The 24,257-nt window shown below is 36.9% G+C and overlaps 2 protein-coding genes across 2 annotated transcripts; both read right to left on the bottom strand.

Moving 5' to 3' along the window:
- Positions 1 to 8,122: 8,122 nt before the first annotated feature.
- On the bottom strand, positions 8,123 to 11,970 carry tmem238l (transmembrane protein 238 like). Its single transcript, XM_084087312.1, has 3 exons — positions 11,372 to 11,970; positions 9,949 to 10,319; positions 8,123 to 9,157 (listed from the first exon to the last, which is right to left on the bottom strand). Exons 1-2 carry the CDS (start codon positions 11,682 to 11,684, stop codon positions 9,955 to 9,957), a joined length of 678 nt encoding a protein of 225 aa, XP_083943438.1. The 5' UTR covers positions 11,685 to 11,970; the 3' UTR covers positions 8,123 to 9,157; positions 9,949 to 9,954.
- Positions 11,971 to 16,810: 4,840 nt separating this feature from the next.
- Positions 16,811 to 18,207, bottom strand: pirt (phosphoinositide interacting regulator of transient receptor potential channels; the record flags this gene model as incomplete). Its single annotated transcript, XM_084111877.1, has 2 exons — positions 18,165 to 18,207; positions 16,811 to 17,250 (listed from the first exon to the last, which is right to left on the bottom strand). The coding sequence occupies exon 2, from the start codon at positions 17,207 to 17,209 to the stop codon at positions 16,811 to 16,813; it is 399 nt and encodes a 132-aa protein (XP_083968003.1). The 5' UTR covers positions 17,210 to 17,250; positions 18,165 to 18,207.
- Positions 18,208 to 24,257: the final 6,050 nt, after the last annotated feature.

The following is a 24,257-nucleotide window of genomic DNA, read 5'->3' as shown; positions in this document are numbered from 1 at the left end:
GTCAAACGTCAAACCAACTTTAGATCGGTCAGCTATAGAGGATAGTGAGGAGACAACCTAACTAAACGTTTTAGCTCTTTAACTCTTCTTTTCTCACTTGTAGGCTATTCTGAAGACATTGAACATATGTTACCCTGGACCACAAAACCAGTCACATGGGTCACAATTTTGACATTGAGATTTATACATAATATGGAAGCTGAATAAATAAGCTTTCCATTGATGTATGGTTTGTAAGGATAGGACGATATTTGGCCGATATACAACTATTTGAACACCTGGAATCTGAGGGTGCAAACAAATCTAAACATTGAGAAAATTGCCTTTAAAGTTGTCCATTTATGTTCACGATTGTGCTGCATTCACTCACAAAAATAAACATTTTATATATTTATGGTAGGAAATTTACAAAATATCTTTACTTAATAACCTAATGATTTTTGGCATAAAAGAAAAATCGATAATTTTGTCCCATACAATGTATTGTTGGGCTATTGCCACAAATTTACCCGTGGGACTTAAGACTGGTTTTGTGAGTCATAATAAAAAAATGTCCAGGGTGCTCTGGGAGTTCAATAAAAAAAAATGTTTGAAGGTGCTCTTTGGGGTCAGGAATTCAATTAAATGTAGGAAAAAGAAGATCCAAGGCACTCTTCTTCAGAATTATTAAAAAAAAAAAGCCTTTATTTAACTGGCTATATCATAATAGAAAATTTAAAAAACATGATTTAGCCAGTTAAAAAAAGGCTTTTTAAATAATTCTGAAGAAGAGTGCCTTGGATCTTCTTTTTCCTATATTTAATTGTTAATACATTTTGTATATTGTATACAAAGTTGTATGTCATACATGTAATCTCTATGTTTTTCAATAAAAAATGAAGTAAAAAAATAATGTCATTATTTAATATGGGAATTTCTCTGGATTTACAAACTTTTGGGGTTATGCAAAACTGAAATATATCACACTGTGCAAGTGGTTTTTGGATATTTTATTACAAAAAAAAGCTTATATATTATTGTGCCTTTAAAATAGGCCTTAACATTAAATGCAGAGCAACTTTAATGGAAAACAATATAATAACTACAAAACAAGATTCATTACCTCTCTTTTCTTTTGCAAGATATGCTTTTCTTGCAGCCAGAGTTCTCAGTCCCACTTTATATTATTAAGTGTCTTTAACTACCATGTACTGACATGTAAATGAATCATGTGATACAATGCACTTATTGTGTACATGCATGTTTTACATTGTAAATATATATATTTAAAAAAAAGGCTTCATATTACATCTGTAATTAATATCTGTAATAAGATCTATAATTACACTGTTGATCCTTCCTTCCCTTAACAATGTACCCACCTCAATAGCAGCTCAAGTGTTTTGCAAAACAACATGAACAAGTACATTGTACTTAACAATTTTTTATGTGAGTATATGATAGTCGCATCTAAAAATTATTGAAAAAAATATCATAAAAATAATTGAAAGTTTAAATCTTTAACTTAAAACTAACATATTAGAACAATACTTAAAAAAATGAATAATAATAATAGTCAATCTTAGCTTAAATAATGTTTATATATTCATATAGGGACATTCATTGTGGTTGCACCACCTGATTTTTGCAATTAATCTTACAATGAACAGGTTTATACTTTGAATGCCTGAATTAGCTTTAGCCTATATGCTAACAAGATCATACATTGGCTGCATCCGAATTCACATACTCTCTAGAGTAGTAGGTACTTATTTTGAATCACTAATTACTTCACAACGGCTAAAAAAGTATGTTCTATATAGTACGAATGTGTATAGTATGAATGTTTTTTTTTTTCCAAGAACTTTATTGAACAATATAAAAAAACATATATGGCCTCGTACAAAATATGAAATGTCTTAATCAGACAACAGACAAGCATCATAGCATGAGATAAAGGAAATATAAAGAAGTAAAGACGTAAAATAAAAATACATTAGAGTAAATAGGGGTTTTCATCCTCTATCAAAGTAGATTAGATTAAGGCATTCTGTTTCTTCATTAATTTTAACGATAAGAAGTAATGACACAGTTCCTTATGAAAAACTTAAAAGTTTGGAAGTATTTTCTTTTCAGGAATCTATTCTTGTGTAAAAAGAATTTTTTATAATAATAAATGTGTTAACTGCCAAGTCATGCGTTTCATCTTTCATAAACATTTCAAATTTTACATTTTCAGTTGTTAATGGTAAATCTGCAAATTTAGGAAATAACCAGTAATGCAAATCCTCCCAGAAAGCACAGGCAAATTTACAATCATAAAACAGATGAACACAAAATTATGGATACACTCCAGTAAGAATTTTAAAGTGCACTTCCTTTGCTTTCGGTGCAACTTAAAATCTTGTTCTTAAAATCCTAACTTCAACACTGGAAAAATATCAAAAGACTGAATTTTTATTTGAAGAAAAAGGGGTTTCACTTTATTTGAAGGTGTACAGAGTAATAATAATTAACTACATGTACTTACTATAGGGTTAGGGTAGGATTAGGATTTGAGGAGGGTTAATTGCATGTTATATGCATAATTTACTGTTATTACTATGGTAAGTACATAAAGTAACAAGGACTCTAAAATAATGTGTTACCGAAAAAGGATATAATTCCTTAAAGGCTTTCCGAATTGTAGTACTGTAGTATAGTGAATTTAAGTTAGTGAGAGAAACTCCATTCACCAAAAGCTTAGGAAGACAGGGGGATTACATTACGTTGAGATAAATTGAAAGACAGCTGATTTATAGATTGTGTGATTGTTTTTATAATGTTATCATACTGTTTGATCAGAAAGTCTCAAAAGACATAATAACTATGCCTACTCTTTTATTAGTACTATGAAATCAGACATGCTTATTTTGTCACATAATGTTTTTCACCTACTATTTCGAATGCAGCAAAATAATTTTTAAACACATTAAATAAGTTTATGATAAAATAGTATTTTTCTAGTTTTACATTGGCTGCACCACCTGACATGGAAAGTGTACCAACCTACAGTACACATACTTGAAATGAGCAGTTTTTACCAGCATTTAAGAGAGATCAACAAACCTCTCACTCTTCCACAGTGATCAGTCAGGCTCCTCAGGATGATACATTATCATGTTTACTGTTATTACCTTTTCACTGCATAATAAAAGAGCCATGTTTGTTTGCAGTTGTGCCACCCTGACATTTGAGAATATGAAAATTCCCATCAGGCAAAAGTTTTTCTTTTCTCTTAACAGCTTTAAAACTACTGATATTTATACAACTTGTTTATATGAAAGGTTGTTAACATAAATTGATGACAGTATTTTATTTTGAAATTTGTATCATTAAGACACCACTTTAAATGGTTTTCTTATAGTCTGTTTATTTGTGCGGACGGCTGCACCACTTGACATTTTGGGGGTTTAAGATACGAAAACATAAAATGATAGTTATCATTTGAAAGTACTGAAAATTAATTCAAACTAAATAGGTTTTATAGAATAAAGTGATACATGTCATGAATTTTAAAAAGGAAATAATGCACTTGGACACAAAAATACTAAAGTAAAACTACTTCTGTTCCCAGATAGCAACATTGTGACGTCCCAGATCCGGCCCACATCTGGCACATGTGGAATGATGATCTGGCCCACATGCAGCGTGGAATGACGGCACTTGGGTGGCTCACTCCTGTTTGCCAGATCTGGGCCACAAGCAGGCCATAGCAATGCCACATGTCAGCCAAGAGTAAAGAAATAAACCAGAACTGGACCTTATCTGAGCCACAAAACCTGTGTATATTAAATATGGAGTCATCTCAGCCTTAATAAGCCTGTTAACAAACAGAATCACTTAAGGAAAGAAGAGAACATAAAAAGAGACGAGCAGAAACACAAGAACTACAACTGACTTCAGACACAGCCTCAGATGAAATCAACTGAAGAGAAAAGATGGCATTAAATCTGTGAAGATCTCAGCAGAGGAGGATTAAACAACTCCACAAACAGCATTACCAGCTTCACTTATTACTAACCAGACTGACTTTATTTCTGTCAGACGTCTACAAAAGTTTTTATTGGGAATTAACAGAGGTTTAACTCTAATGTGTTTCATTTGAAGTCACCATAACAGTGATCAGTGTTTCTGTTAGTTGGGATCTTAACTCTTATTAAATCTTTTGTCCTTTTTTGGCTGCTGTGATAGTGTGTGTTTGTCAAGCACATTTGCAATAGCAAAGGAAACTAAAGTGAAATGAGATCAGATGATGATGGTTACCTGTTGATGGTTTTATAATCATCATGAAATAGACTGTTTCACTGATGTCTTTTGAATCTAACAATTGTGTTGTTCCATTAATACATTCACATCACAAACCCTGTGTTACTGCAGAATGAGATCCAGCAATATTATAAGAATGAGTTAAAAGATTTTAACAAACATGAGCACAAAATCAATCTACGATGACACACACAGACGTCTGGAACGTCACAATGTTGCTATGTGGGTTATTGTGTCACAAAATGTAGTTTTAAGAGTTTTCAGGCGAGAATGTAGTTGTTTAAAGCTCAATTCTGTGGTTTATTTATAAAGATAGTGCCTATTTGAAAATCTGATCTTACGTTTTCGGAGTTGTGAGATCCAGGCGATCAGCGGGCGCTCATTAACCCCGCCGAGAACAAACTCTCCTCGGCTAGTCCTTCTGACGTTTGGCGTTGGTTTTGATTTATCTATAATGGTTAAACATGAGATATAATTCGTTTTGTATATATCTAACGGGCGATCTTCGGTCTCATGAATATATAATTTTTTCGCAGGCATATTGTTTTGGCTGAGGGCAAAGATACGTTTCATAACTTTATTTATTATTTATAGATGCCGTTGCACTAGAGCTTTGACTTTATATTTTTGACTGAATTATTTGCTTGTCTAAATTTCCTATTGTATAAGCTTCTTATACTTCATACTTGTACTTTTATAATGGCAATTATTGTTCATTAAAACTGACATGGAATGAAAAGGGTTGTGTGTCGTATTTCATTTTATTATAGATACAAATAAATACACCAAAGATAATCAGAGTACATGCACATATTACCTGAACCACATATTAATATGTTTCATATTTTTAAAATGAAAACGAAAAGAGGCAGGGTTGTGTATTATATTTCGTTTTGTTGTTAATGTAAAGTGGGGATAACTGTAGCTAAGGTGAGGTGAATGACATTATTAAGTTGGGAAAACAGGGTGAGTCTCTCTAAACTTTCAGAGAGCCGACTCTGCCCTGATTGGTCAGATGACCCAGTCTGTTGTGATTGGTCAACTCTGCTCTGATTGGTCAGTTGAGTCAGTCTGTTGTGATTGGTCAACTCTGCTCTGATTGGTCAGTTGAGTCAGTCTGTTGTGATTGGTCAACTCTGCTCTGATTGGTCAGTTGAGTCAGTCTGTTGTGATTGGTCAACTCTGCTCTGATTGGTCAGTTGAGTCAGTCTGTTGTGATTGGTCTACTCTGCTCTGATTGGTCAGATGACCCAGTCTGTTGTGATTGGTCAACTCTGCTCTGATTGGTCAGTTGAGTCAGTCTGTTGTGATTGGTCAACTCTGCTCTGATTGGTCAGTTGAGTCAGTCTGTTGTGATTGGTCAACTCTGCTCTGATTGGTCAGTTGAGTCAGTCTGTTGTGATTGGTCTACTCTGCTCTGATTGGTCAGATGGCCAGATGGATTTGTTGATTCAGCTCAACAAATGATACACAGTGATATGAACGATGGCATCAGTTTTTTTCATATCAATTCCAGCATAAGTCTTCATCCTTTTGAAGTGGATGAAAAGTGTATTTGCAGCTCAGAAAAGCTTTCTCGACATCGATAACACAAACCAAAATCTTCCAGTCTCAGGCAGCTACAACTACAGTGTTTGAGTGTCAAAGTAGACATTGTTTACGGCAGCCAATGAATACCATAGCCAGGCTTTATGCAAATTTGTTACATTGTGACATAGATATGTAACAGGAAGTGAGACTAGAATTGCTGATGACTCTTTCAGCAGTTCAGAACAAATTCTTTCTTTCGGGAGACAATAATTTATTTGTCGTGCACTTTGATCTTTAAAACTTTGCAGACTTTATGCAACCAACGTAAGTCAGTTGGTCTCAACTGGTTTTGTTTCAGGTATCCAGAATTTACATTGGACATCAAGTGTTTATCATACCAAAGTAAACAAAAATGTCTTCAGAACTGAACACTGAAAAGTAATATTGGTATCACCATGAGAAATGTGTACTATTGGACTTGCCATATGATCTCAACATGGTGGACACCATAAGAGGAAGCACTTTATGTAAAATAACAAAAGCTTATCCTGAGTCATGCATACAGGGTGGATCTCTCGCATTCAATGCTGACGTTTGTGCTGGCATTTCCAGTTCATCTGGTTTCCAGAAAGCAATTTGACCAAAACACAAGATCATAAAAGACGACACCCCTGGCTGTCATTGACCAAACAAAAATGTAATTTTATAAATTAATCTTATATGAAACATTCAAAGTAACCACAGCATGATTTCAGTACAGGTGTTCACATTCAGCATCACCATTGTCTGCTCTTATTGGTTATAATGAAAAGATTAATAATAGTTGATTTGTTAGCCTGTAAACGGAAGCCAAATCTTTGGAAAAGTCAAGACATGGATAGTAAATCAATAATTAGCTTTCAGTAGAGTAATCAGTGCCTATATGGGCTCAGCATTTCACCTGAGGTTTTCCAACGTTTTCCATAAAGTGCATGACAGGATCTCTCCAAGAGAGTCAAGAACTATGTATGTGATACTCAGCAATAAGTCTTTCATAATCAGGAAAAATGGAACAATAATTCAAGATCGAATTGAAGAATCTTCCTCTCTTTTTTGTCCAAGTCTCTGCCATTAAAATTCATTGTCAGGATATCACTCCACTTTTCTCATTCTGGAAGCATCTTGAGATGGATAAAACTGTTAAAAGTTTTAAATTCCCAAGGTTTTAACTCCCATACAAGTGGTCACAATGATGGTTCAACAGTTGACTCCGGCAGTGACACATCATTCTTTCTGTTGGTCGTTTCACGGAGTCCCTTCGACTTCCAAGAGTTCATATTTTCAAATTCTCCAGTCCATATTCCTCCTCTTATCCATGTTCACTTGGGCAGCATTTCATGGTACGGTACTGTGAGGTTCCCCATGTACCAAAAGATCCAAAATACCAGACTAAGGAAGATGATGATCGGTCCAGAAAGGACAAAAAAGTCCCAATAACTGAGAGGTGCAAAAATGCCAATGAGCAAGAGAGCCAATCCAACTACGTCGAACAGAATGGCCAAGAAGAAAAATATAATGCAACGTCCCACTCTTTCCTTGCAGTCCATCTTGGAGAAGCTCAGGTAAGGAGAGCCAACAGACGTACAGCAGGCTGATAACCCTGAAGAATGAATGAATGAATGACAGGAACCCTTTCTTTGTAAGGCTTTTATGAAGCAGCTCACCCACATTCTTATGTAGTCCATTCCTTTGACGGCATGCTTTGCAACAACCCAAACAAGTCCAACCGCCTGTCAAATGCTTACCGAAGAGGTCAAGATATTTTTATGCATAATATCCTACAGACTGTTTTCCTCACAATGAAAGTGGAACAACTGTGAATTGAACTGATTCAGATCCTTCTAAAAGCCTTAGTCAAAGAACCACTGCGGACGCGGCATTAAGAGTTGTTTTCTGAGTTATGTAATACTCAAACAACTTCTATTAGTCACAGATTAGTCACATTGCACATTTCAGCAATGTCGGTAACCAGACAGTTGATGGACCCCATTGACTTCTATAGTAGGAAAAAAATAATACTATGGAAGTCAATGGGGTCCATCAACTGTTATGGTTACCAACATACCTTCTTTTGTGTTGAACAGAAGAAAGGAATACATACAGGTTTGAAACAACTTGAGGGTGAGTAAACAATGACAGAATTTTCATTTTGAAGTGAACTAATCCTTCAATACTCAAGATTATGGGTTCAATAACCCTGAGATTGTGTCAAGTGATTCTTGACTGACAAAAAACACCAATAAGCGAAAAAACAAATACAGTCATTAAGGGTGAAATGTGGTTTAATTTGATAGCATGGACGGTTTATACAAACTTGAGCTAAAGACAAATTTAACTCTACATGCATTTCATATTACATTGGTACAGTGAAAGCAGGATTTGTCAAGATTACATGTTTTATATTTACATACACTACATCATGCAATTCTTCATGTACACACAAGCATGCCTCACTTATTACTGAAAATATAATTATATTAAAATATAGTTATGTTTCACATCTTGAAATTTCATAATCTGGCATTATATAATCCTTCATATACTGTAGTTTTATGCCACAATATTTAGCAATAAAATAAAATGCACATTTGACCTATCCACTAAAGCACTAACATATTGCAATTTCAGGCTGAAGCAGCATTTGCTGTCGGACTGGTTTGGTCGCTGATGACAGCACCGACTGTTGATTGGCTAACAAGTGAAATGACTTGACTCTGTGGAGGAGTTTGCATGAACGCCCCAGCTGCCACTTTGAAAGGGAAATGGATTCCTACAATGCATGAGGCGATGCATGAATTCACAAATGAGGATGTGCAAAAACAAGGGCTGAACCTGAGCATCACTTCAAAACAACACAGAATATCAACTGAAACACGACACAAGTGGACACAACATCACGCAATAAAATAGCGATAGACTGATATATTGAACCGCATTGGTCACTTTGAAATGATCAACATTTGTTGGTGTTACTTCCACTTTTTGGAGGTAATTTGCCAACAGCTTTGCCAAAGTGTATAAAAGTGAGTAAATAATGTGCAAAGTAAGAGTTCACTGCATTTGACCAGTTTGGTGACACCACTAAATTCAATTACATAAGCCACAGATAGCAGTAAAGGTTATCAGTAAAGAGTGGTTATATGAATCTCTCCATATAAACACAACAGACAGTTGTGTTTTAGTATATTAAAGCCATAATTCTATACTTCAGACCCTGTTTGAAATGTGTGCAGTATCTAAGCGTAGTGCTGATGGCAAATAGTTGAAGACTTCTCGGCTAATTCAGTCATTGTTTCAGGACCTGGAAAATAAGAACAGTTTTCTTAAACTTCCGTGTGAAAAGATATCAGGCCTGATTCACGAGTAGAACAATTTCCCATGTAAATCATGCGTAAAACTATGCATGCTTACATAAATTCATGAACTAATTAGTGAGTTTGCTTCAATGAATGTGTCTTGATAATGGTCTAAATATATAATCAAAATACTAACAATAAACAATAATTGGTAACACTTTACAATAAGGTTCATTAGTTAACATTAGTAAATGTGTTAACTAACATGAATTAACAATGAGTGATACATTTGTTAAAGTATTTATTAATCTTTGTTAATGTTAATAAAAATACAGCTGTTCATTGCATGTTAGTTCACAGTGCATTAACTAATGTTAACAAATACAACGTTTGATTTTAATAATGTATTAGTAAATGTTGAAGTTAATATTAACTATGATTAATAAATGCTGTAGAAGTATTGTTCATTGTTAGATCATGTTAACTAATGAACCGTATAGTAAAGTGTTTCCCAATAATTGAATAAAGAAGCATGCAAGTGTGTACATATAAATAACATATCTAAATACAACATTATGATCCTATGTAAATAACTTGTAGGTTTAGATTTGCAGATTATCCTTGGTAAACAATTACACACCAACTAAAATAAGACAAGGATGTATATTTATGAAAATGTCATGGGCACAGCATGAAACTTTGTAGATTTTGTGTCACATGGGAGTTTGTTTGGTTGAACTGAACTTCACTGAAGTGCCTTTATTATGCAGGAAATTGAGGGTTCATATTTACTCGCCTCTTTTCACAGCAGATCATCGAAACTCTGTGGCTCTGTCTGATCATCTGGCTTCTCCTCCTGAGGTTTCCCGTCCGATTCTGAATCCTCATACCCTTCATTCTGGTAACAGGTGAACTGATCTTCTTTTGGCTTTTTCTCCTCATTGCATTCGCTCACATCTGATTCAGAACCCTCGACTGGGATTGCTTTGCCCGACTCCTCGTCCTCGTACCCTTGATTCTGGTAGTACATGAACTGATCATCACCTGGCTTTTCTTTGGATAGTTCATCACATTTGATAATATCAAGATCCTGGTGTCCTGGGAAATACGTGGATTTGCCCCACGTCACGTTTCGAATGGTGGAAGATTTGCTTCCTGTTTTCTCACCTGTGCAAAACAAAGACAGATGGCTAGCTTCAATATAAAGATCAATACACACACACACACAAATACATGAGGATATACAGACTGGAGTTGCACACACTCTTAAAAATAAAGGTTCAATATGAGGGATTTCACAGTGATGTCATAGAAGAACCATATGGGTTCCGGAAAGAACTTTTCAGTCAACAGTTCTTAAAAGAACCTTTTTTTTTCTTAGTGTGTAGAACATTTTATATTCTAAAGAATCTTTTTCCACTATAAAGAACCTTTTGTGGAATGGAAAGATTCCATGAATGTGTTAAAGGTTCTTCACGGAACCTTCGATGCCAATAAAGAAATATTTTTATGAATGTATCATTTAATTTTTAATTTAACCTTAAATTGATGCATTGCACTTTAAGGTATTTTCTTCAATCATTCTTTATAAGGAGATGGTAACAGAAAAAATAAATAAATGATGAGACAAGAGGAAAGAAATAGCTTAATTTCAAGTAGCTTGAATTAGTTGTATTCCCACAGCCTATTATTTTCATCTTAAGAATCATATTATGCAGCATTTAAATAGCCTATATTTTTCTTCCCATCATCATGTCCTTAGGCTCCATTACTTTAGCCTTTTTTTTATTTGATTTTTTTATGAAGATAGAACCTTTTTTGGTAACACTTTACAATAAGATTCATTAGTTAACATTAGTTAATGTATTAACTAACATGAACTAACAATGAGCAATACATTTGTTACAGTAGGCCTATTTATGAATCTTTGTTAATGTTAGTTAATAAAAATCCAGCTTATCATTGTTTGTTCATGTTAAAGTTAACAAATACAACCTTTGATTTTAATAATGTATTAGTAAATGTTGAAATTAATATGAATTCATATGCCTAAATGCTGTAGAAGTATTGTTCATTCTTATGTTAACTAAGGTAGGCTACTAATGTTTACTAATGCACCTTATTGTAAAGTGTTACCGCCATGGTTCTTAGGAGATTACAAAAGTTCTCAATGATTCACGTAAATGTTGTTTTGGTTTGTGAGTTTGTGAGCTTCTCACCGCTGTTGTGTGGTTTGGAGAGTCTCTCCGTGAGTTTCCTCGCGAGCTCTTTGACGCTGCGCGCGGCGCTCGATCTGCGCTCCACACTTTCATCCTCCACCCTGATGTTCCCCACGTACCACATGAGCCACCAGGCCAGGCTGGCGAACAGCAGCACCCCGCCGGTGTGAATGAGGAAATCCCCGTAAAACACGCCGTTCCGCCGCACGTCCCCGAACACGCCGACGAACAGCAGGATCACACCGATGATGTCGAAGACGATCGCCATGACGAATACCGGCAAACAGGTGCCGATGCACCGCAGCTCCTTCATCTTCAGGAGCAGGAGGAGGATGCTGTCGCTCCTGTGAGTATCGCGGAAGATCTGCCGAGTTCAGGTGAGACTCACCTGGCGCACGAGGGGAACGCCCTTGTAACGTCACTATGGCGGCAAGACATTGCAGTCAAATGGCCATCCTACATCGCATGTTTAATTCAGCGATATTACTACTATTTATGCAGTAGCCTATATAATAGTAGGCTACACCTCCATTTTGGCCTCTTTATTGACTATATGCTATTTAGAGTCAATGATAGCCTATTGCTAAGCAAAATTGAATAATTAAAAAAAAACCCCGAATACCTCAGTTGGCCTATGTTGGATCCTAAATATTTGCCTGTCAAATGCGGGCTCAAGTAATTCAAATGAGAGATCTGGCATTTTTTGTGTGTTTTTTTACCAAAGCCACACACATCTTTCTGGTCCAGTTATGTTTTAGTTTCTTATCTCAGACACTTTCTGATTGGATGATATGATGAGAAAAGAAAAGGTTTTATGCCAGCTTGACTTCCTAAGACTTTAACAAGATGTTGTTAAAGGAGTAGGCTAGTTGAAAATTAGCCCATGATTTACTCACCCTCAAGCCATCCTATGTGTATATGACTTTCTTCTTTCAGACAAATACAATCAGAGTTATATTAAAAAATGTCCTGGCTCTTCCAAGTTTTATAATGCCAGTGGATGCAACCAACAGATTGAAGCTCAAAAACATGCGTCCATCCATCATAAACGAACTCCAAATGTCTCCAGGGGGGTAATAAAGGCCTTCTGAAGCAAGACAATGAGTGTGTAAAAAAAAAATATATATATTTAAAACTTTATAAAGTAAAATAACTAGCTTCCGGCCAAACAAACATATTTGGCATAAGGCAGTTTATATGCAATTTAAGTTGAAATTACTTAAACATCTGAGCTGATTACTTAAAAATGTAAGGCAGCAACTTTTTTACAATAAAAACTTAAACTAAAATTACAATATTAATAATTACTATAATAGTATAAAAATGCTTTACAAATGTATAGATTTTAAAAAGACAACAAATACATCTCACACATTAAATATGAATCTGTGTCAATAATCAAACGGAATTTTAAAGGAGCCGTATGTAAGATTGTGGCCAAAACTGGTACTGCAATCACTTTCAAATTACTGTAGAGCGGTGTATCAGCGTCGAGACGTCTGAGGCTGAGACTAATGTTTCAATAACACCAGGACACTCTAAAAAAAATATCATCAAACAAACCAGGCCCGAAACCACATTGGATTAGCTAATGCACATGTACACAAAGTTTCAGGCGTGGAGGAATAAAAGGTCTTATTCACCACAGAGCGGGCATTTATTAATGCCATCTTAGGCAGAGGAATGTAATGTTTCGCAATGTATCCTCCGTGGATTCCTTGTTTCCTCCTTCGCTTTCTCCGCGAGATGTTGAGCGGCCACCTGCGGATAACGTGCGGGATGATCGTTCTGAGCGACTCGTACGATTTGTAGAAGGGGCAGTCCACGTCCAAGGTGTGAGAGTTTGTGAATGAGTCTACAACAGAGACGCCGATGAGAGCTTGATGGTCGTATACTAGAAGCGTACAGCAGGTTAAAGACACAGCAGACAACCAGTGAAGAAAACACGAGAGCAACAGACGGCAAGCCAAATCTGACAATCAAAAACAACAACAAAAAAAGACAAATTTGTAGAAAGGCTGAACACAAATGGAAATGGGACAGGCTACTTGTCTCATTTCAAATGTTCAAAGACACTCTAACATCATACCACAATTCTGCTAAGTCTGCTAAAGCTGCTTATTTTTCTAGCTTAATTGAATCCAATTACTCTAACCCAAAGGTTCTGTTTTCTGTCTGTTGTAAATCCATCTGTTAACACATTGTCTGTTGCCTCAGATGCTCTATGTGAAGACTTTCCAAAGATTTTTTATTAACAAAATCACTAACTTAAGACTTAGTGTCTGCCCTAATTTAACTGTCCCCCCAATCTTGACACCTGCTTCTGCTTTTTGATCATATCAACCTCCAGACACTGAAAGACGTGACTGTCAAGCTCAAACCTTCATTTTGTCCTAATGATATCATTCACCCGAGATATTTGAAATGAATCATTGATTCGGTTGGTCCAGGTATGGTATCTCTTATCAACAAGTGTCTCAAAACGGGCTCTGTTCCTGCCAACCTTAAAGTGGCTACGCCACTCCTCTGCTCAAGAAGCCTTCACTAGATCCTTCTGTTTTAATACATTTTCGGCCTATCTCTGTCTTCCCTTTCATTTCTAAGCTATTGGAGAAAATTGTGCTGGATCTACTCCAACACTTTGTCAAATAATTGTATCTATGAGGTTTTTCAGTCTGGTTTTAGTTCTGCTCACATCACTGAGTCCACCCTCCTGAGAGTGTTAAATGATATTGATCTCTCCACTGATTCCGGAGATACTGTGGTTCTTGTTCTCTTAGATCTTTCGGCAGCTTTTGATACCATTGACCACCCTACTCTTCTATCTAGACCTGAGTCTTGGGTGGGTCTAAAAGCTTCTGTTCTGACATGGTTTCAGTCATACCTGTCTGACAGAAAGTTTTCAGTAAAGATGGGTACTTTCTCCAGCTCTATGGCACCTCTGACCTGTGGTTTTCCACAGGGCTCTATTTTGGCTCCTTCTCTATTTTCTTTCTACATGCTACTTCTAGGCGCTATTCTTAGGAAACATGGTGTATCATTTCATTTTTACGTGGATGACACCCAAATTTATATTCCAATCAAGAGAAACAACCCTGCAGCGATGAATTCTCTTCTGCGATGCTTAGAGGAGGTTAAAGCATGGCTAGCCCAAAATTTCCTCTTTCTAAATGAAGACAAGACCGAGGTCATTGTTTTCGGCCAATTTAAAATTCTCAGTGTATGAGTCTAGAGTTAGAGAGTCTTTCGGCTTTTAAATCCCCAGGGGTGTGGAACTTAGGTGTTCTTGTTGACCAGCCTTTAAAATTTGACAAACACATTTCATCCGTAATCAGTTCCAGTTTCTACCAACTTCGTCTACTGTCTAAAATCAAAGGCTTTCTCACTCCGAAAACTCTGGAAATGGCTGTTCATGCATTTATAACGTCTCGGCTATTCCTTATATTGCGGTATATCAAGTTCTCAAATTGCTCGTCTTCAGTTAGTCCAAAATGCTGTGGCCAGACTTCTACATAAGTGTCACAAATATGACCACATCTCTCCGATTCTCAAATCCTTACACTGACTGCCAGTTCCTCAGAGAATAGATTTTAAAATTCTACTCTTTGTTTTTAAATCTCAACATAACTTAGCTCTTGCCTATCTGAACTTGTCCATCCCTACACTCCTTCCAGAAGCCTAAAATCCTACGACCAGGCTCTGCTGGTAGTCCCTCGCATTAGACTCAAGCGTAGAGGGGAGTGTGCATTTGTGGTGGCAGGGCCACGACTCTGGGACGCCCTGCCTCTAGAGATTAGAACGGCCCCTACTCTTAGGTTGGCTTGACTATTTTATATTTGAGTCTGATACTGCTTTGCCACTTCTGTTTTACTATTTTATATTTGAGTCTGATACTGTTTTGCTACTCTGATTTTAAGGTTGCTCTTAGCTTTGCTGCTTTCATTTGTGTTTTATGTGTTGTTATGCATGTATTATTTTCTTATTATTTATCTGGTTGTTCTGTAAAGCACTTTGGTCAGCCTAATGGCTGTTGTAAATGTGCTATATAAATAAAGTGAACTTCAGTATCTTTGCCAAGGAAGTGGCTCTCTTTACAGCCACAAAGCGATTTTTCCATTAAGACAAGATACTATGTGAATAGATAAAAATTAAATAGATATCACCACACTCTCTCCAATTGATTAATCACTGTACATCAAGACAATGTTTCACATTACACGTTTTCTGAAATTGTATGTTTAAAAATGCAAATGTTTAATTATATTTGCACTCATTTGCAGAACAGAACAGTTTCATTTTGACAACATATTTTCTGTAAAGCTGCTTTGAAACAATATGCATTGTGAAATGTGCTATAAACTTTTCAATTGAACATATTATAGAATATAATATTTTAGAAATTATAAAAAAAAAAAAATTTTTAGAGTTTGAATAAATCTTTTCCATAGATCCGAAAATACTGTTTTTCATCTGACATTTTATTTTATTTTAGTCCAGCTTTATTTCAATTAACAAAAAATGTTATATTTTATGCATTTGGCATATATATATATATATATATATATATATATATATATATATATATATATATATATATATATATAAAGAAAAAAAGAAGAAAGAAGAAATGTAATGGAAGCGGAATCAAACAGTGCCAAAAAACCCCCCCCACAATGGTCTTGCCCAGGGGTGTCCAATCACACTCCTGGAGGGCCACTGTCCTTCAGAGTTCAGCTTCAACCCCAATTTAACACACCTGAACCAGTTAATTAAGGTTGTCAGAATTACTTGGCTGTGTTCAAAATCGCCCCCTATACCCTTAGATAGGGCACTATTTGAGGGGATAGCCATTTGTAATGGTGTTTCAATCCCATTCAATCCCACAATGTATCGCAATAACGAGTTTACAACCAATGTACACTCAACGGCTAGAGAATACCCATAATGCACTGTGAGTCGCGCATCGAATTAATACCCATGTCTGACCAGAAGATGGCGCCTGCAGCTGAACCATCCATCCATCCGTTTTCCAGATCGCTGGTCCAATGTGGGAACAGCGTAATATCATACAGGTATAACTTCTTTTTTAATTGATTATTAAATTGTTAAATTAGAGTTTATACATGGATTACATGACAAAGTGAAATATTTTCATTACTACTGGAGCTGCCAGTTTGCTAAGTTTCAAATGATTATTAAACAGCACAAACTATACAAAAGCAGCAGCCCTTGTGGCACTCAGTGTCTGAATTCACTCACTCGTTTTCATTAATTCCCTCAAGTGAACGATATTAGCAGAGTAATGTAGGGAATAGTGAATGAGGATATAGGGGGCGATTTCGAAAACAAACTTCTAGGCTGGTGTGTTGAGGCAAATTGGAGCTAAACTCTCCAGGACAGTGGCCCTCCAGGACAGGGTTTGGACGCATTATGTTCTTCTCATAGGTTTATCTGAGGCTTGTATAAACTGCAGAGATGATTCGCTGCACTCTGATGCCTCATTTCCTGTGTGATGGGCATCAAAACCAAACCCACCACCAGCACCATCAGACCAATAGACAGAAGGGCGGGGCCTAAAATATTGGTGGCCATGGTGGAAACCCCAGTGAAGTAAAGTCCACTCAGCACCATCCCGGAGAGGAGCACGCTGCCCCCGGAGGTCATGAGGAGGATGGCCTGCCAGTAGTACTCGCAGTTGCCTGGAGGGGGCAGAGGGGTCCAGTGGATCTCTTTGCCGGTCAGGCTGAGGACCGTGGTCTCGGAGCGAGGCGTCAGCTGTTCGCGGGAACATGAGCGGGAACAGTCCCTGAGGGGCAGGTGCTCCGGGACAGACGGCATGCCTTTAGATGTCCCACAGCCGCCCGTGGACTCGGCCGAGTCTGGGGAAATAATTCAACCAATGAATTGAAGCGTTAAAAAAAAAATTATAATTTAAGAATGCATTATTATTAATGTCGCAGTGCCTACGACATTTGAAAATGTACATGCGTGCACTTGCAAATATTGCCGCTATGATGTTACGCTGCTGTCAGTGGTTTTTAGTGCATTGTTAAGCAGTTGCTAAAGTATTCTGTGTCATTGCTTTGCAGTTGCTAGGATGTTTTGTATGGTTGCTAGGGAGTTTCTATGGTGATCTTTGTCGTTGCTAGGTGGTTTCTCTTTGGAGTAAAAGGAGACCTGTACTTCACGTCTCTGTGATCTTTAGTCTGTAGATATGCTCAGGTTTCTCCTACAGTGGACTTTTTTTCACCTGTTTTCTGGTCCAGCAGGTGAAAATCGTGCATCTGATCAGTTAGTAAATTATCAGCACAAACTCTCATCAACAACACACATGATTGGAGGAATCGTTCATATCTGTAGCACCAATCTTTAGTTTAACACTTAGTGTGGACAGTAAAATAGCGATGCTTTCATTGGCAAGCATTACTAATAAGTCCAAAAAGAAGACTATGAACAATGTCATAAGCTATATGACATTAAACAGACACCATATGCACTGTTGTTGTTGTTGGTGATCTCAGTATTACTGTAGTGAAATAACCGTTTTATATGGCGTACAGGACCACACCCTGATGAGCTACTGTACATAAACACAAACAGCCCGTAATAACAGAATATTATGCTATAGTATAAGTGAAGAGTGTTGAATAAGATGTTAAATGCATCACTTCTGTCCAATACAAAGATTTGCAAATAAACTGAAGTTATAAATATCAGTTCTGATCATTAATATACTCATAATCTTTCATTGTGAATAAATATGGCCAAAAAGACACATAATTATAGGTCTTACCTGACAGAGCAATCTGTGTACTCGTGAGTATCCTCTTATCTTGAGTCTGATATCTGTCTGATCTGTCAGATGAGCATCATTCCTGTCAACGCCTCTGCTGTGAGATGATCCAAGACCTCAGAGGCATGTGTGTGTGTGTGTCTCTGTGTGTGCACGCTAAAGTGCTTTGTATGGACACTAAGTGGAATTTTCACCCCAACCCCCCCACCTCTCCTCTGATTTCCACACTCTCTCATCCTCTCTTTACCAGCACAGTCCTGATAGTTTTTTCATGGATGGATGGATGAAGAGTTAAATTGGCTGGATCCCAAAATTAGATGGAAGGCAAGGAGAGAGGGCTTTAATGGTGGGAAGCAGGTATAGCGATTGAGCTGTAATCTCATTTGCAAGAAAGAGATGACTTTTCTCCACAACAATGGAAGGACGGATAGAATGAATGAATGAATGAATGAATGAATGAACGAAAATAGTCAAGTCAAGTCACCTTTATTTATATAGCGCTTTATACAATACATATTGTTTCAACGCAGCTTTACAGTGATAACAGGAAAATTATGCATTTCAGCTTCAGTCAGTTCAGTGTTTATTCAGTTCTGTTGTAAAGATGATCAATTATTGAATTAGTTAATTTGGTGTCTATATTGTTGAATATTAAGCATCCCCAACAACGCAAGCCAGAGGTGAAAGCGGCAAGGAACCCAAACTCCATCAGGTGACAGATTGGAGGGAAAAAAACTTGGTAGAAACCAAGCTCAGTCAGGGCCAGCGAACAATCACGGTGTGATTATGATTCAGGCAGTATTACAGGTCAGATTGGATCGGAACATTAAAAATATTTAATCTAGTTCCATCTGGTTGAAGATCAGTTTCATCACACCGGTACGGAGCCGAAGCTGGCCATATGGGCCTGTGCAGAGGACCTGTCTGGTTCTTGTGGTCTCTGCTGAGGATCTGTGCTGATGGCTGTCATGTCGATAAGACCTTCATAGGGGATTGTCTAGTAGACAGGATCTCTGCTGACATTCAGGGCCGTGCTTTGGTCATGTCTAGGTGCAGGTCCACCATCTGATCTGGATATGGAACGGATCCGGCTGACTTCAGTAACCCCAGGATAAGGATGAGACAGACAGACTAATACTAGCAAAGATGCCATTCTTCTTACGATGCAACAAGTACATCGGGTGTTATAAGAAGTGTTTCCGGTTCGGGATTACCTAATTTATGCAGCCTAACAGTAATTTAACTGATTTGTGTTATGTGTATGTCAGGTTAAAGAGATGTGTTTTAAGTCTAGATTCCTTTCTGTATGCAATAACACTTTCCTTCCATGAAATGCGAAATACCTCTGGTTTTGTTTTCTTCTTGCTGTGCTCCATTTTTCTGGCTTCTTTCTTGAGTGTGTACGTTGTACCACGGCGTCAAAATGTTTTCCTTAATCTTCTTTAAGCCCAAAGGAGCAACCATGCAGTGCTGGAAAAGAGAGAGTCAATCGTTTCTGTTGCAACATCGAGTTATTCTAAGCTATCTGGGATGCCGAGGAGATGAAACTGATCAGGAAGATTATTTATAAAGCAATCTTTAGTGGTAGAAGTCACATTTATACTATATTTGTAACAGCTTTGCAGCCTTGGCTAAATGAAGTGTACATGAGACTAGATAATGATCTGAGATGTCATCGCTCTGATGCAGAATTTAAATGCCATCAACATAGATAGATAGATAGATAGATAGATAGATAGATAGATAGATAGATAGATAGATAGATAGATAGATAGATAGATAGATAGATAGATAGATAGATAGATAGATAGATGTCTACTAAACCAGGTGTTCTCCCACAATGCATTAGTGTGCACAATTTGTCAGTAATGATACTGTGGTTTTCCCAGCTGGCACAGAACCACATATTCTGGTCCATGAGGACTTGATGGTATCATGATCTCATCTTCTATCTGTCAGGAATCCATTAATCACTGTGTAATTAAGTTTGAAACATGATGGTCAGATATTCCCAATAGAGCCTTTCCATCGTATTCTGAATCTGATGTTCAGAGGAAGAGGAAATTATGCGTTCCATAAGCTGTGTTCAGATACAAGAAATGAATCACACACTAAAACCTGAGAAGACAGGCTGGTAAGAGTACTGAGCTTTAAAATTAATGTGGAGCAGCTCACATTTTCATATTAAGATCTTTGACTTTTGATTGCACATTGCAGACTAAATTGGTATCTTGGTGAATCTGAACACAGTTTGAGATATTTTTGAGATCTCTTCTAAAACTCTAGCATCTGAGAAGCAGGAGATGTCAGTAAAAGTCTCTATTTGCCCTCCATTTTATCTCATTGTTGTAAGCGAATACGTGACGTGAACTAAATAGTCAAATGCAACATTATTTAATAAAACTGGATGTAACTCACAGACAGGAGGACAGCATTCATTCTCAGTTCACTCTCAATGCCCAGTGCATTCTGGGAGAGAGGTGTCTGAAGAAAAGCAGAGAGAAAAGTGTTTGGCTCATTTGATTTCAAACAGATGTGACTCTGTGTGGGTTGCAGCGGTGTTACTCCAACAAACCTATTTATCTAAGCTGACAAGAAGTATTTAATTTAATATTTGAGTAAAAAAAGAATTTGTTAAATGACTTCTAAAACTTTAGTGATGACTCAAATGAATCAAAGCGTTTGACCGAAGCGTTCATTCAAATTAATCAGACTTACCAGATCTCAACACTAGAGGGCAGTAGAGCTTTATTATTGACCATCTGAATCCAAACAGCAGGGTGTTTCAGAGAAAGCCATAGCCTAACTAAAATCTATACTGCCCGTGTTCTTTCTGAAAGACAATATTCAGAACACACTTGCTTACACGAGGACATGGGCAGACTCACACACATACACACGCACTTCAAAACTTGTGAGCTGTTTATCGACAGCCTTAGAAATATCAACCGAACTCCTGTAGAGCAGAACCACAGCAATAAAGTGATGCAAACCAGAACTTTAATGTTCCATCTCACCCAAAAACGGATCCATCTGGTCAAAACACTGGTGAAAATATACTTAAAATGTATACTTACAATATATGATATAAATTAATATTAACCTAGATTAATAATAAATGCTGTAAAACTATTATTCATTCTTAGTTCGTGATTTACATTTATGCATTTGGCAGACACTTTATCCAAAAATGACATACTGCATTCAAGGTATACATTACCAGTTATTAATAGGCCTATTAAACCAGATCATAAAGAGTAGCAAGAAATCCGCTGCATTTTCCAAAACACATCCACCAGTTGAGGCTGGATTTTACAGCAGGGAATCCATCAGGTGAACCGACGATGAAATAATGATGTGGTGTGAAAAATATTTGTTCCCCCTTTTTTACACCAAATCATTAATTCATCGTTATAATATAACAAGTTTTCTAATATAACGGCAGAGAGGAGGTGTCTGAATGTGAAGCTGTGTTTTTACAGCTGAAGTTGGCTTTAGATTGTAGTTAGTCTTGCAGCAGTGCAGTTCTGTGATGATAAAAGCATTATGAAACCCCGAGAGCTTATGAAACCTCCAGCACTGCACTGGCGGTTCATTCAGGACCGAATTTTACCGTCATTCTTTATGGGCCAGCTCGTTTTTATGAGCCCTGTAAAATAAGCTGCGGTCACACTGATCACATCAGCACACAGCCATCGCTTATTATGATTAACGGGGTGATTTAAAGCTGCTGGGTGTCATTTTTTGTTTGGCTATGAGCATGGCACCCTGAAGAGTGATGCTTGTGTGCAGAGCTGTAGACGTTGTTAACTTAGTTAAAGGAAAACACAGAGATCCACAGATACAAACTCAAATAAATGAATTTTCAAAGAGAAAGAGTGTGAGAGAGAGAGATTTGGAAGCCCTTTCATGTTCCTCTTCACCATAACATGAAAAGCCCTGCAGCCAGACATCTAACTCGATAAACCTGCTGCAAATCAGACAAATCACCCTGTATTCCAGTGCTAGCAGTTCACGCCAGGCTTCGAACAAAAGCCACACAGGCTGCGGAGAACTCATCGGTCATGAAACACGGAAAACGGGATCTGAAGTTGGAGAATCTGGAACAGATAAACATTTATTTTGCTAGTATAGGCCTACCTTTACACTGTGTTAAAAAACACTGCAACACCTTTGGTGTTCGCCCTACAAAAATGACCGGCCTACAAAAAAAAGCTATTATTATCACCAAATGGTGAATTCAATATTCACTTTTTTTTGTCAAATTGTTTTCTTTCAATTAAAATATAGGTTTAGTATTTATTTTTGAAACGGATTGATCGTAGGCCTCATTGATCTGAGGATATGAAGTTAATCTCTGTGAAAAAGAAAGCCTATAATGCTCAAAATAGTTTGTTTGTGTACATGAATGTGTGTGTTTGTTTGTTCACGCATGCAGAGGTCCAAGGCCTTTATCTTTGCAAGAGCACATGTAAATATGTGAACATGATGAACATGCTTCTAATGTTTCTCTTATTTTAAATCTCCCCCATTTATTTTCTATGAATGGTGATTTTTGACCAATATAAGCTCAAATCAATGAGGCCTTCAATATGTCAATGTGAATCCAATATTTGGTGATAATACGTTATAGCATAACGAGAGATTTATAAGCTATTTTTGAAGGCCAGTCATTTGAACACCACAAGTGTAACAAGGTGTGTGGGGGGGAAATCCCCCAAAAAGTACAAAAATTATTCCAAAAATGTTGGGTAGTAAAACCCTGTTCGGGCAAAGTCGGTACATTTTAGTCCAATGCTTTAAGATTAACATTTTAAGGAAAAATAAAATCATCTTTGGGTCAAAATGGATCGAACACAACAAGTTTTAATGAACGTTTAATAGGGACGTCCACACCATAGGACACTGGGAAAAGACGTTGCTAAAATCTCTATCAGAATGATTTTTTTTTCTCCAGCTGATATGATAAAAACATTGCCAGCCAATCAGAATCCACCCAACTTTAATGAGCGCGAGCATTTAAACTGACAGAAGACCTAACGGCAGCACACGCTCATAATAATAAACTAATGTTATCGTGTGTTGGTGTGTGGCCCATAAGTTATCGTTATAGTCATCCTAATAGTAATCGTTTTTGGACACAGAAAAACTATATAATTGTACGGAAGAGGATTAGGGCCAAGCAATAATAAAAAAAATAAAACCATCTCGAGATTAAAGTCATTATAATGCGAGATTAAACTCGTTAAATTTCGAGAAAAAAAAGTCAAAATACAATCTTGTGAGTAAACTCATTAAATATCGAGAATAATGTCGTTGCGTTTCGTGAAAAAACTTGTTACATTTCGAGAATAAAGTCATTGTGTTTCGAGAAAAAACTCGTTAAATTTCGAGAAAAAAGTCGAAATACAATCTTGAGAATAAACTCATTAAATTTCAAGAATAAAGTCGTTGTGTTTCGAGAAAAAACTCGTTAAATTTCAGGGAAAAAAGTCGAAATACAATCTTGAGAATAAACTCATTACATTTCAAGAATAAAGTCGTGTTTCGAGAAAAAAGTCGAAATACAATCTTGAGAGTAAACTCATTAAATATCGAGAATAAAGTCATTGTGTTTCGTGAAAAAACTCGTTACATTTCGAGAATAAAGTCATTGTGTTTCGTGAAAAAACTCGTTACATTTCGAGAATAAAGTCGTTGTGTTTCGAGAAAAAACTGGTTAAATTTCGAGAAAAAAGTCGAAATACGAACTTGAGAATAAACTCATTAAATTTCGAGAATGAACGCGTTACATTTTTAGATCGATTTGAGGCCACATTCATCCTAATGTGAATCTAATGTAATCATAGCTGTCCATATGCCAGAGTGCATTTGGGCCAGCGCAAGTGTAGCCTACTGGCGTCTTCTCAAGCGTCTCCCTCGTCGAAATTCCACACCTTGAGGATCAACAAGTTTAATAATGCGTCTTATGGTATCCTGGGAAACCACGAAACCTCGATGAATCACGCGTAGGTGAAGCCAGCGATAACCTTGCATTTGTCCACTGGTTGTTATTTCATGTTGGACAAAAGCGAGTACATCGCGCAAATTGGA

This window comes from Abramis brama, assembly GCF_963993115.1.
Source record: "Abramis brama genome assembly, chromosome: 1".
Lineage (NCBI taxonomy): Eukaryota > Metazoa > Chordata > Actinopteri > Cypriniformes > Leuciscidae > Abramis > Abramis brama.
This window is presented reverse-complemented; position numbering and strand designations above follow the sequence as displayed.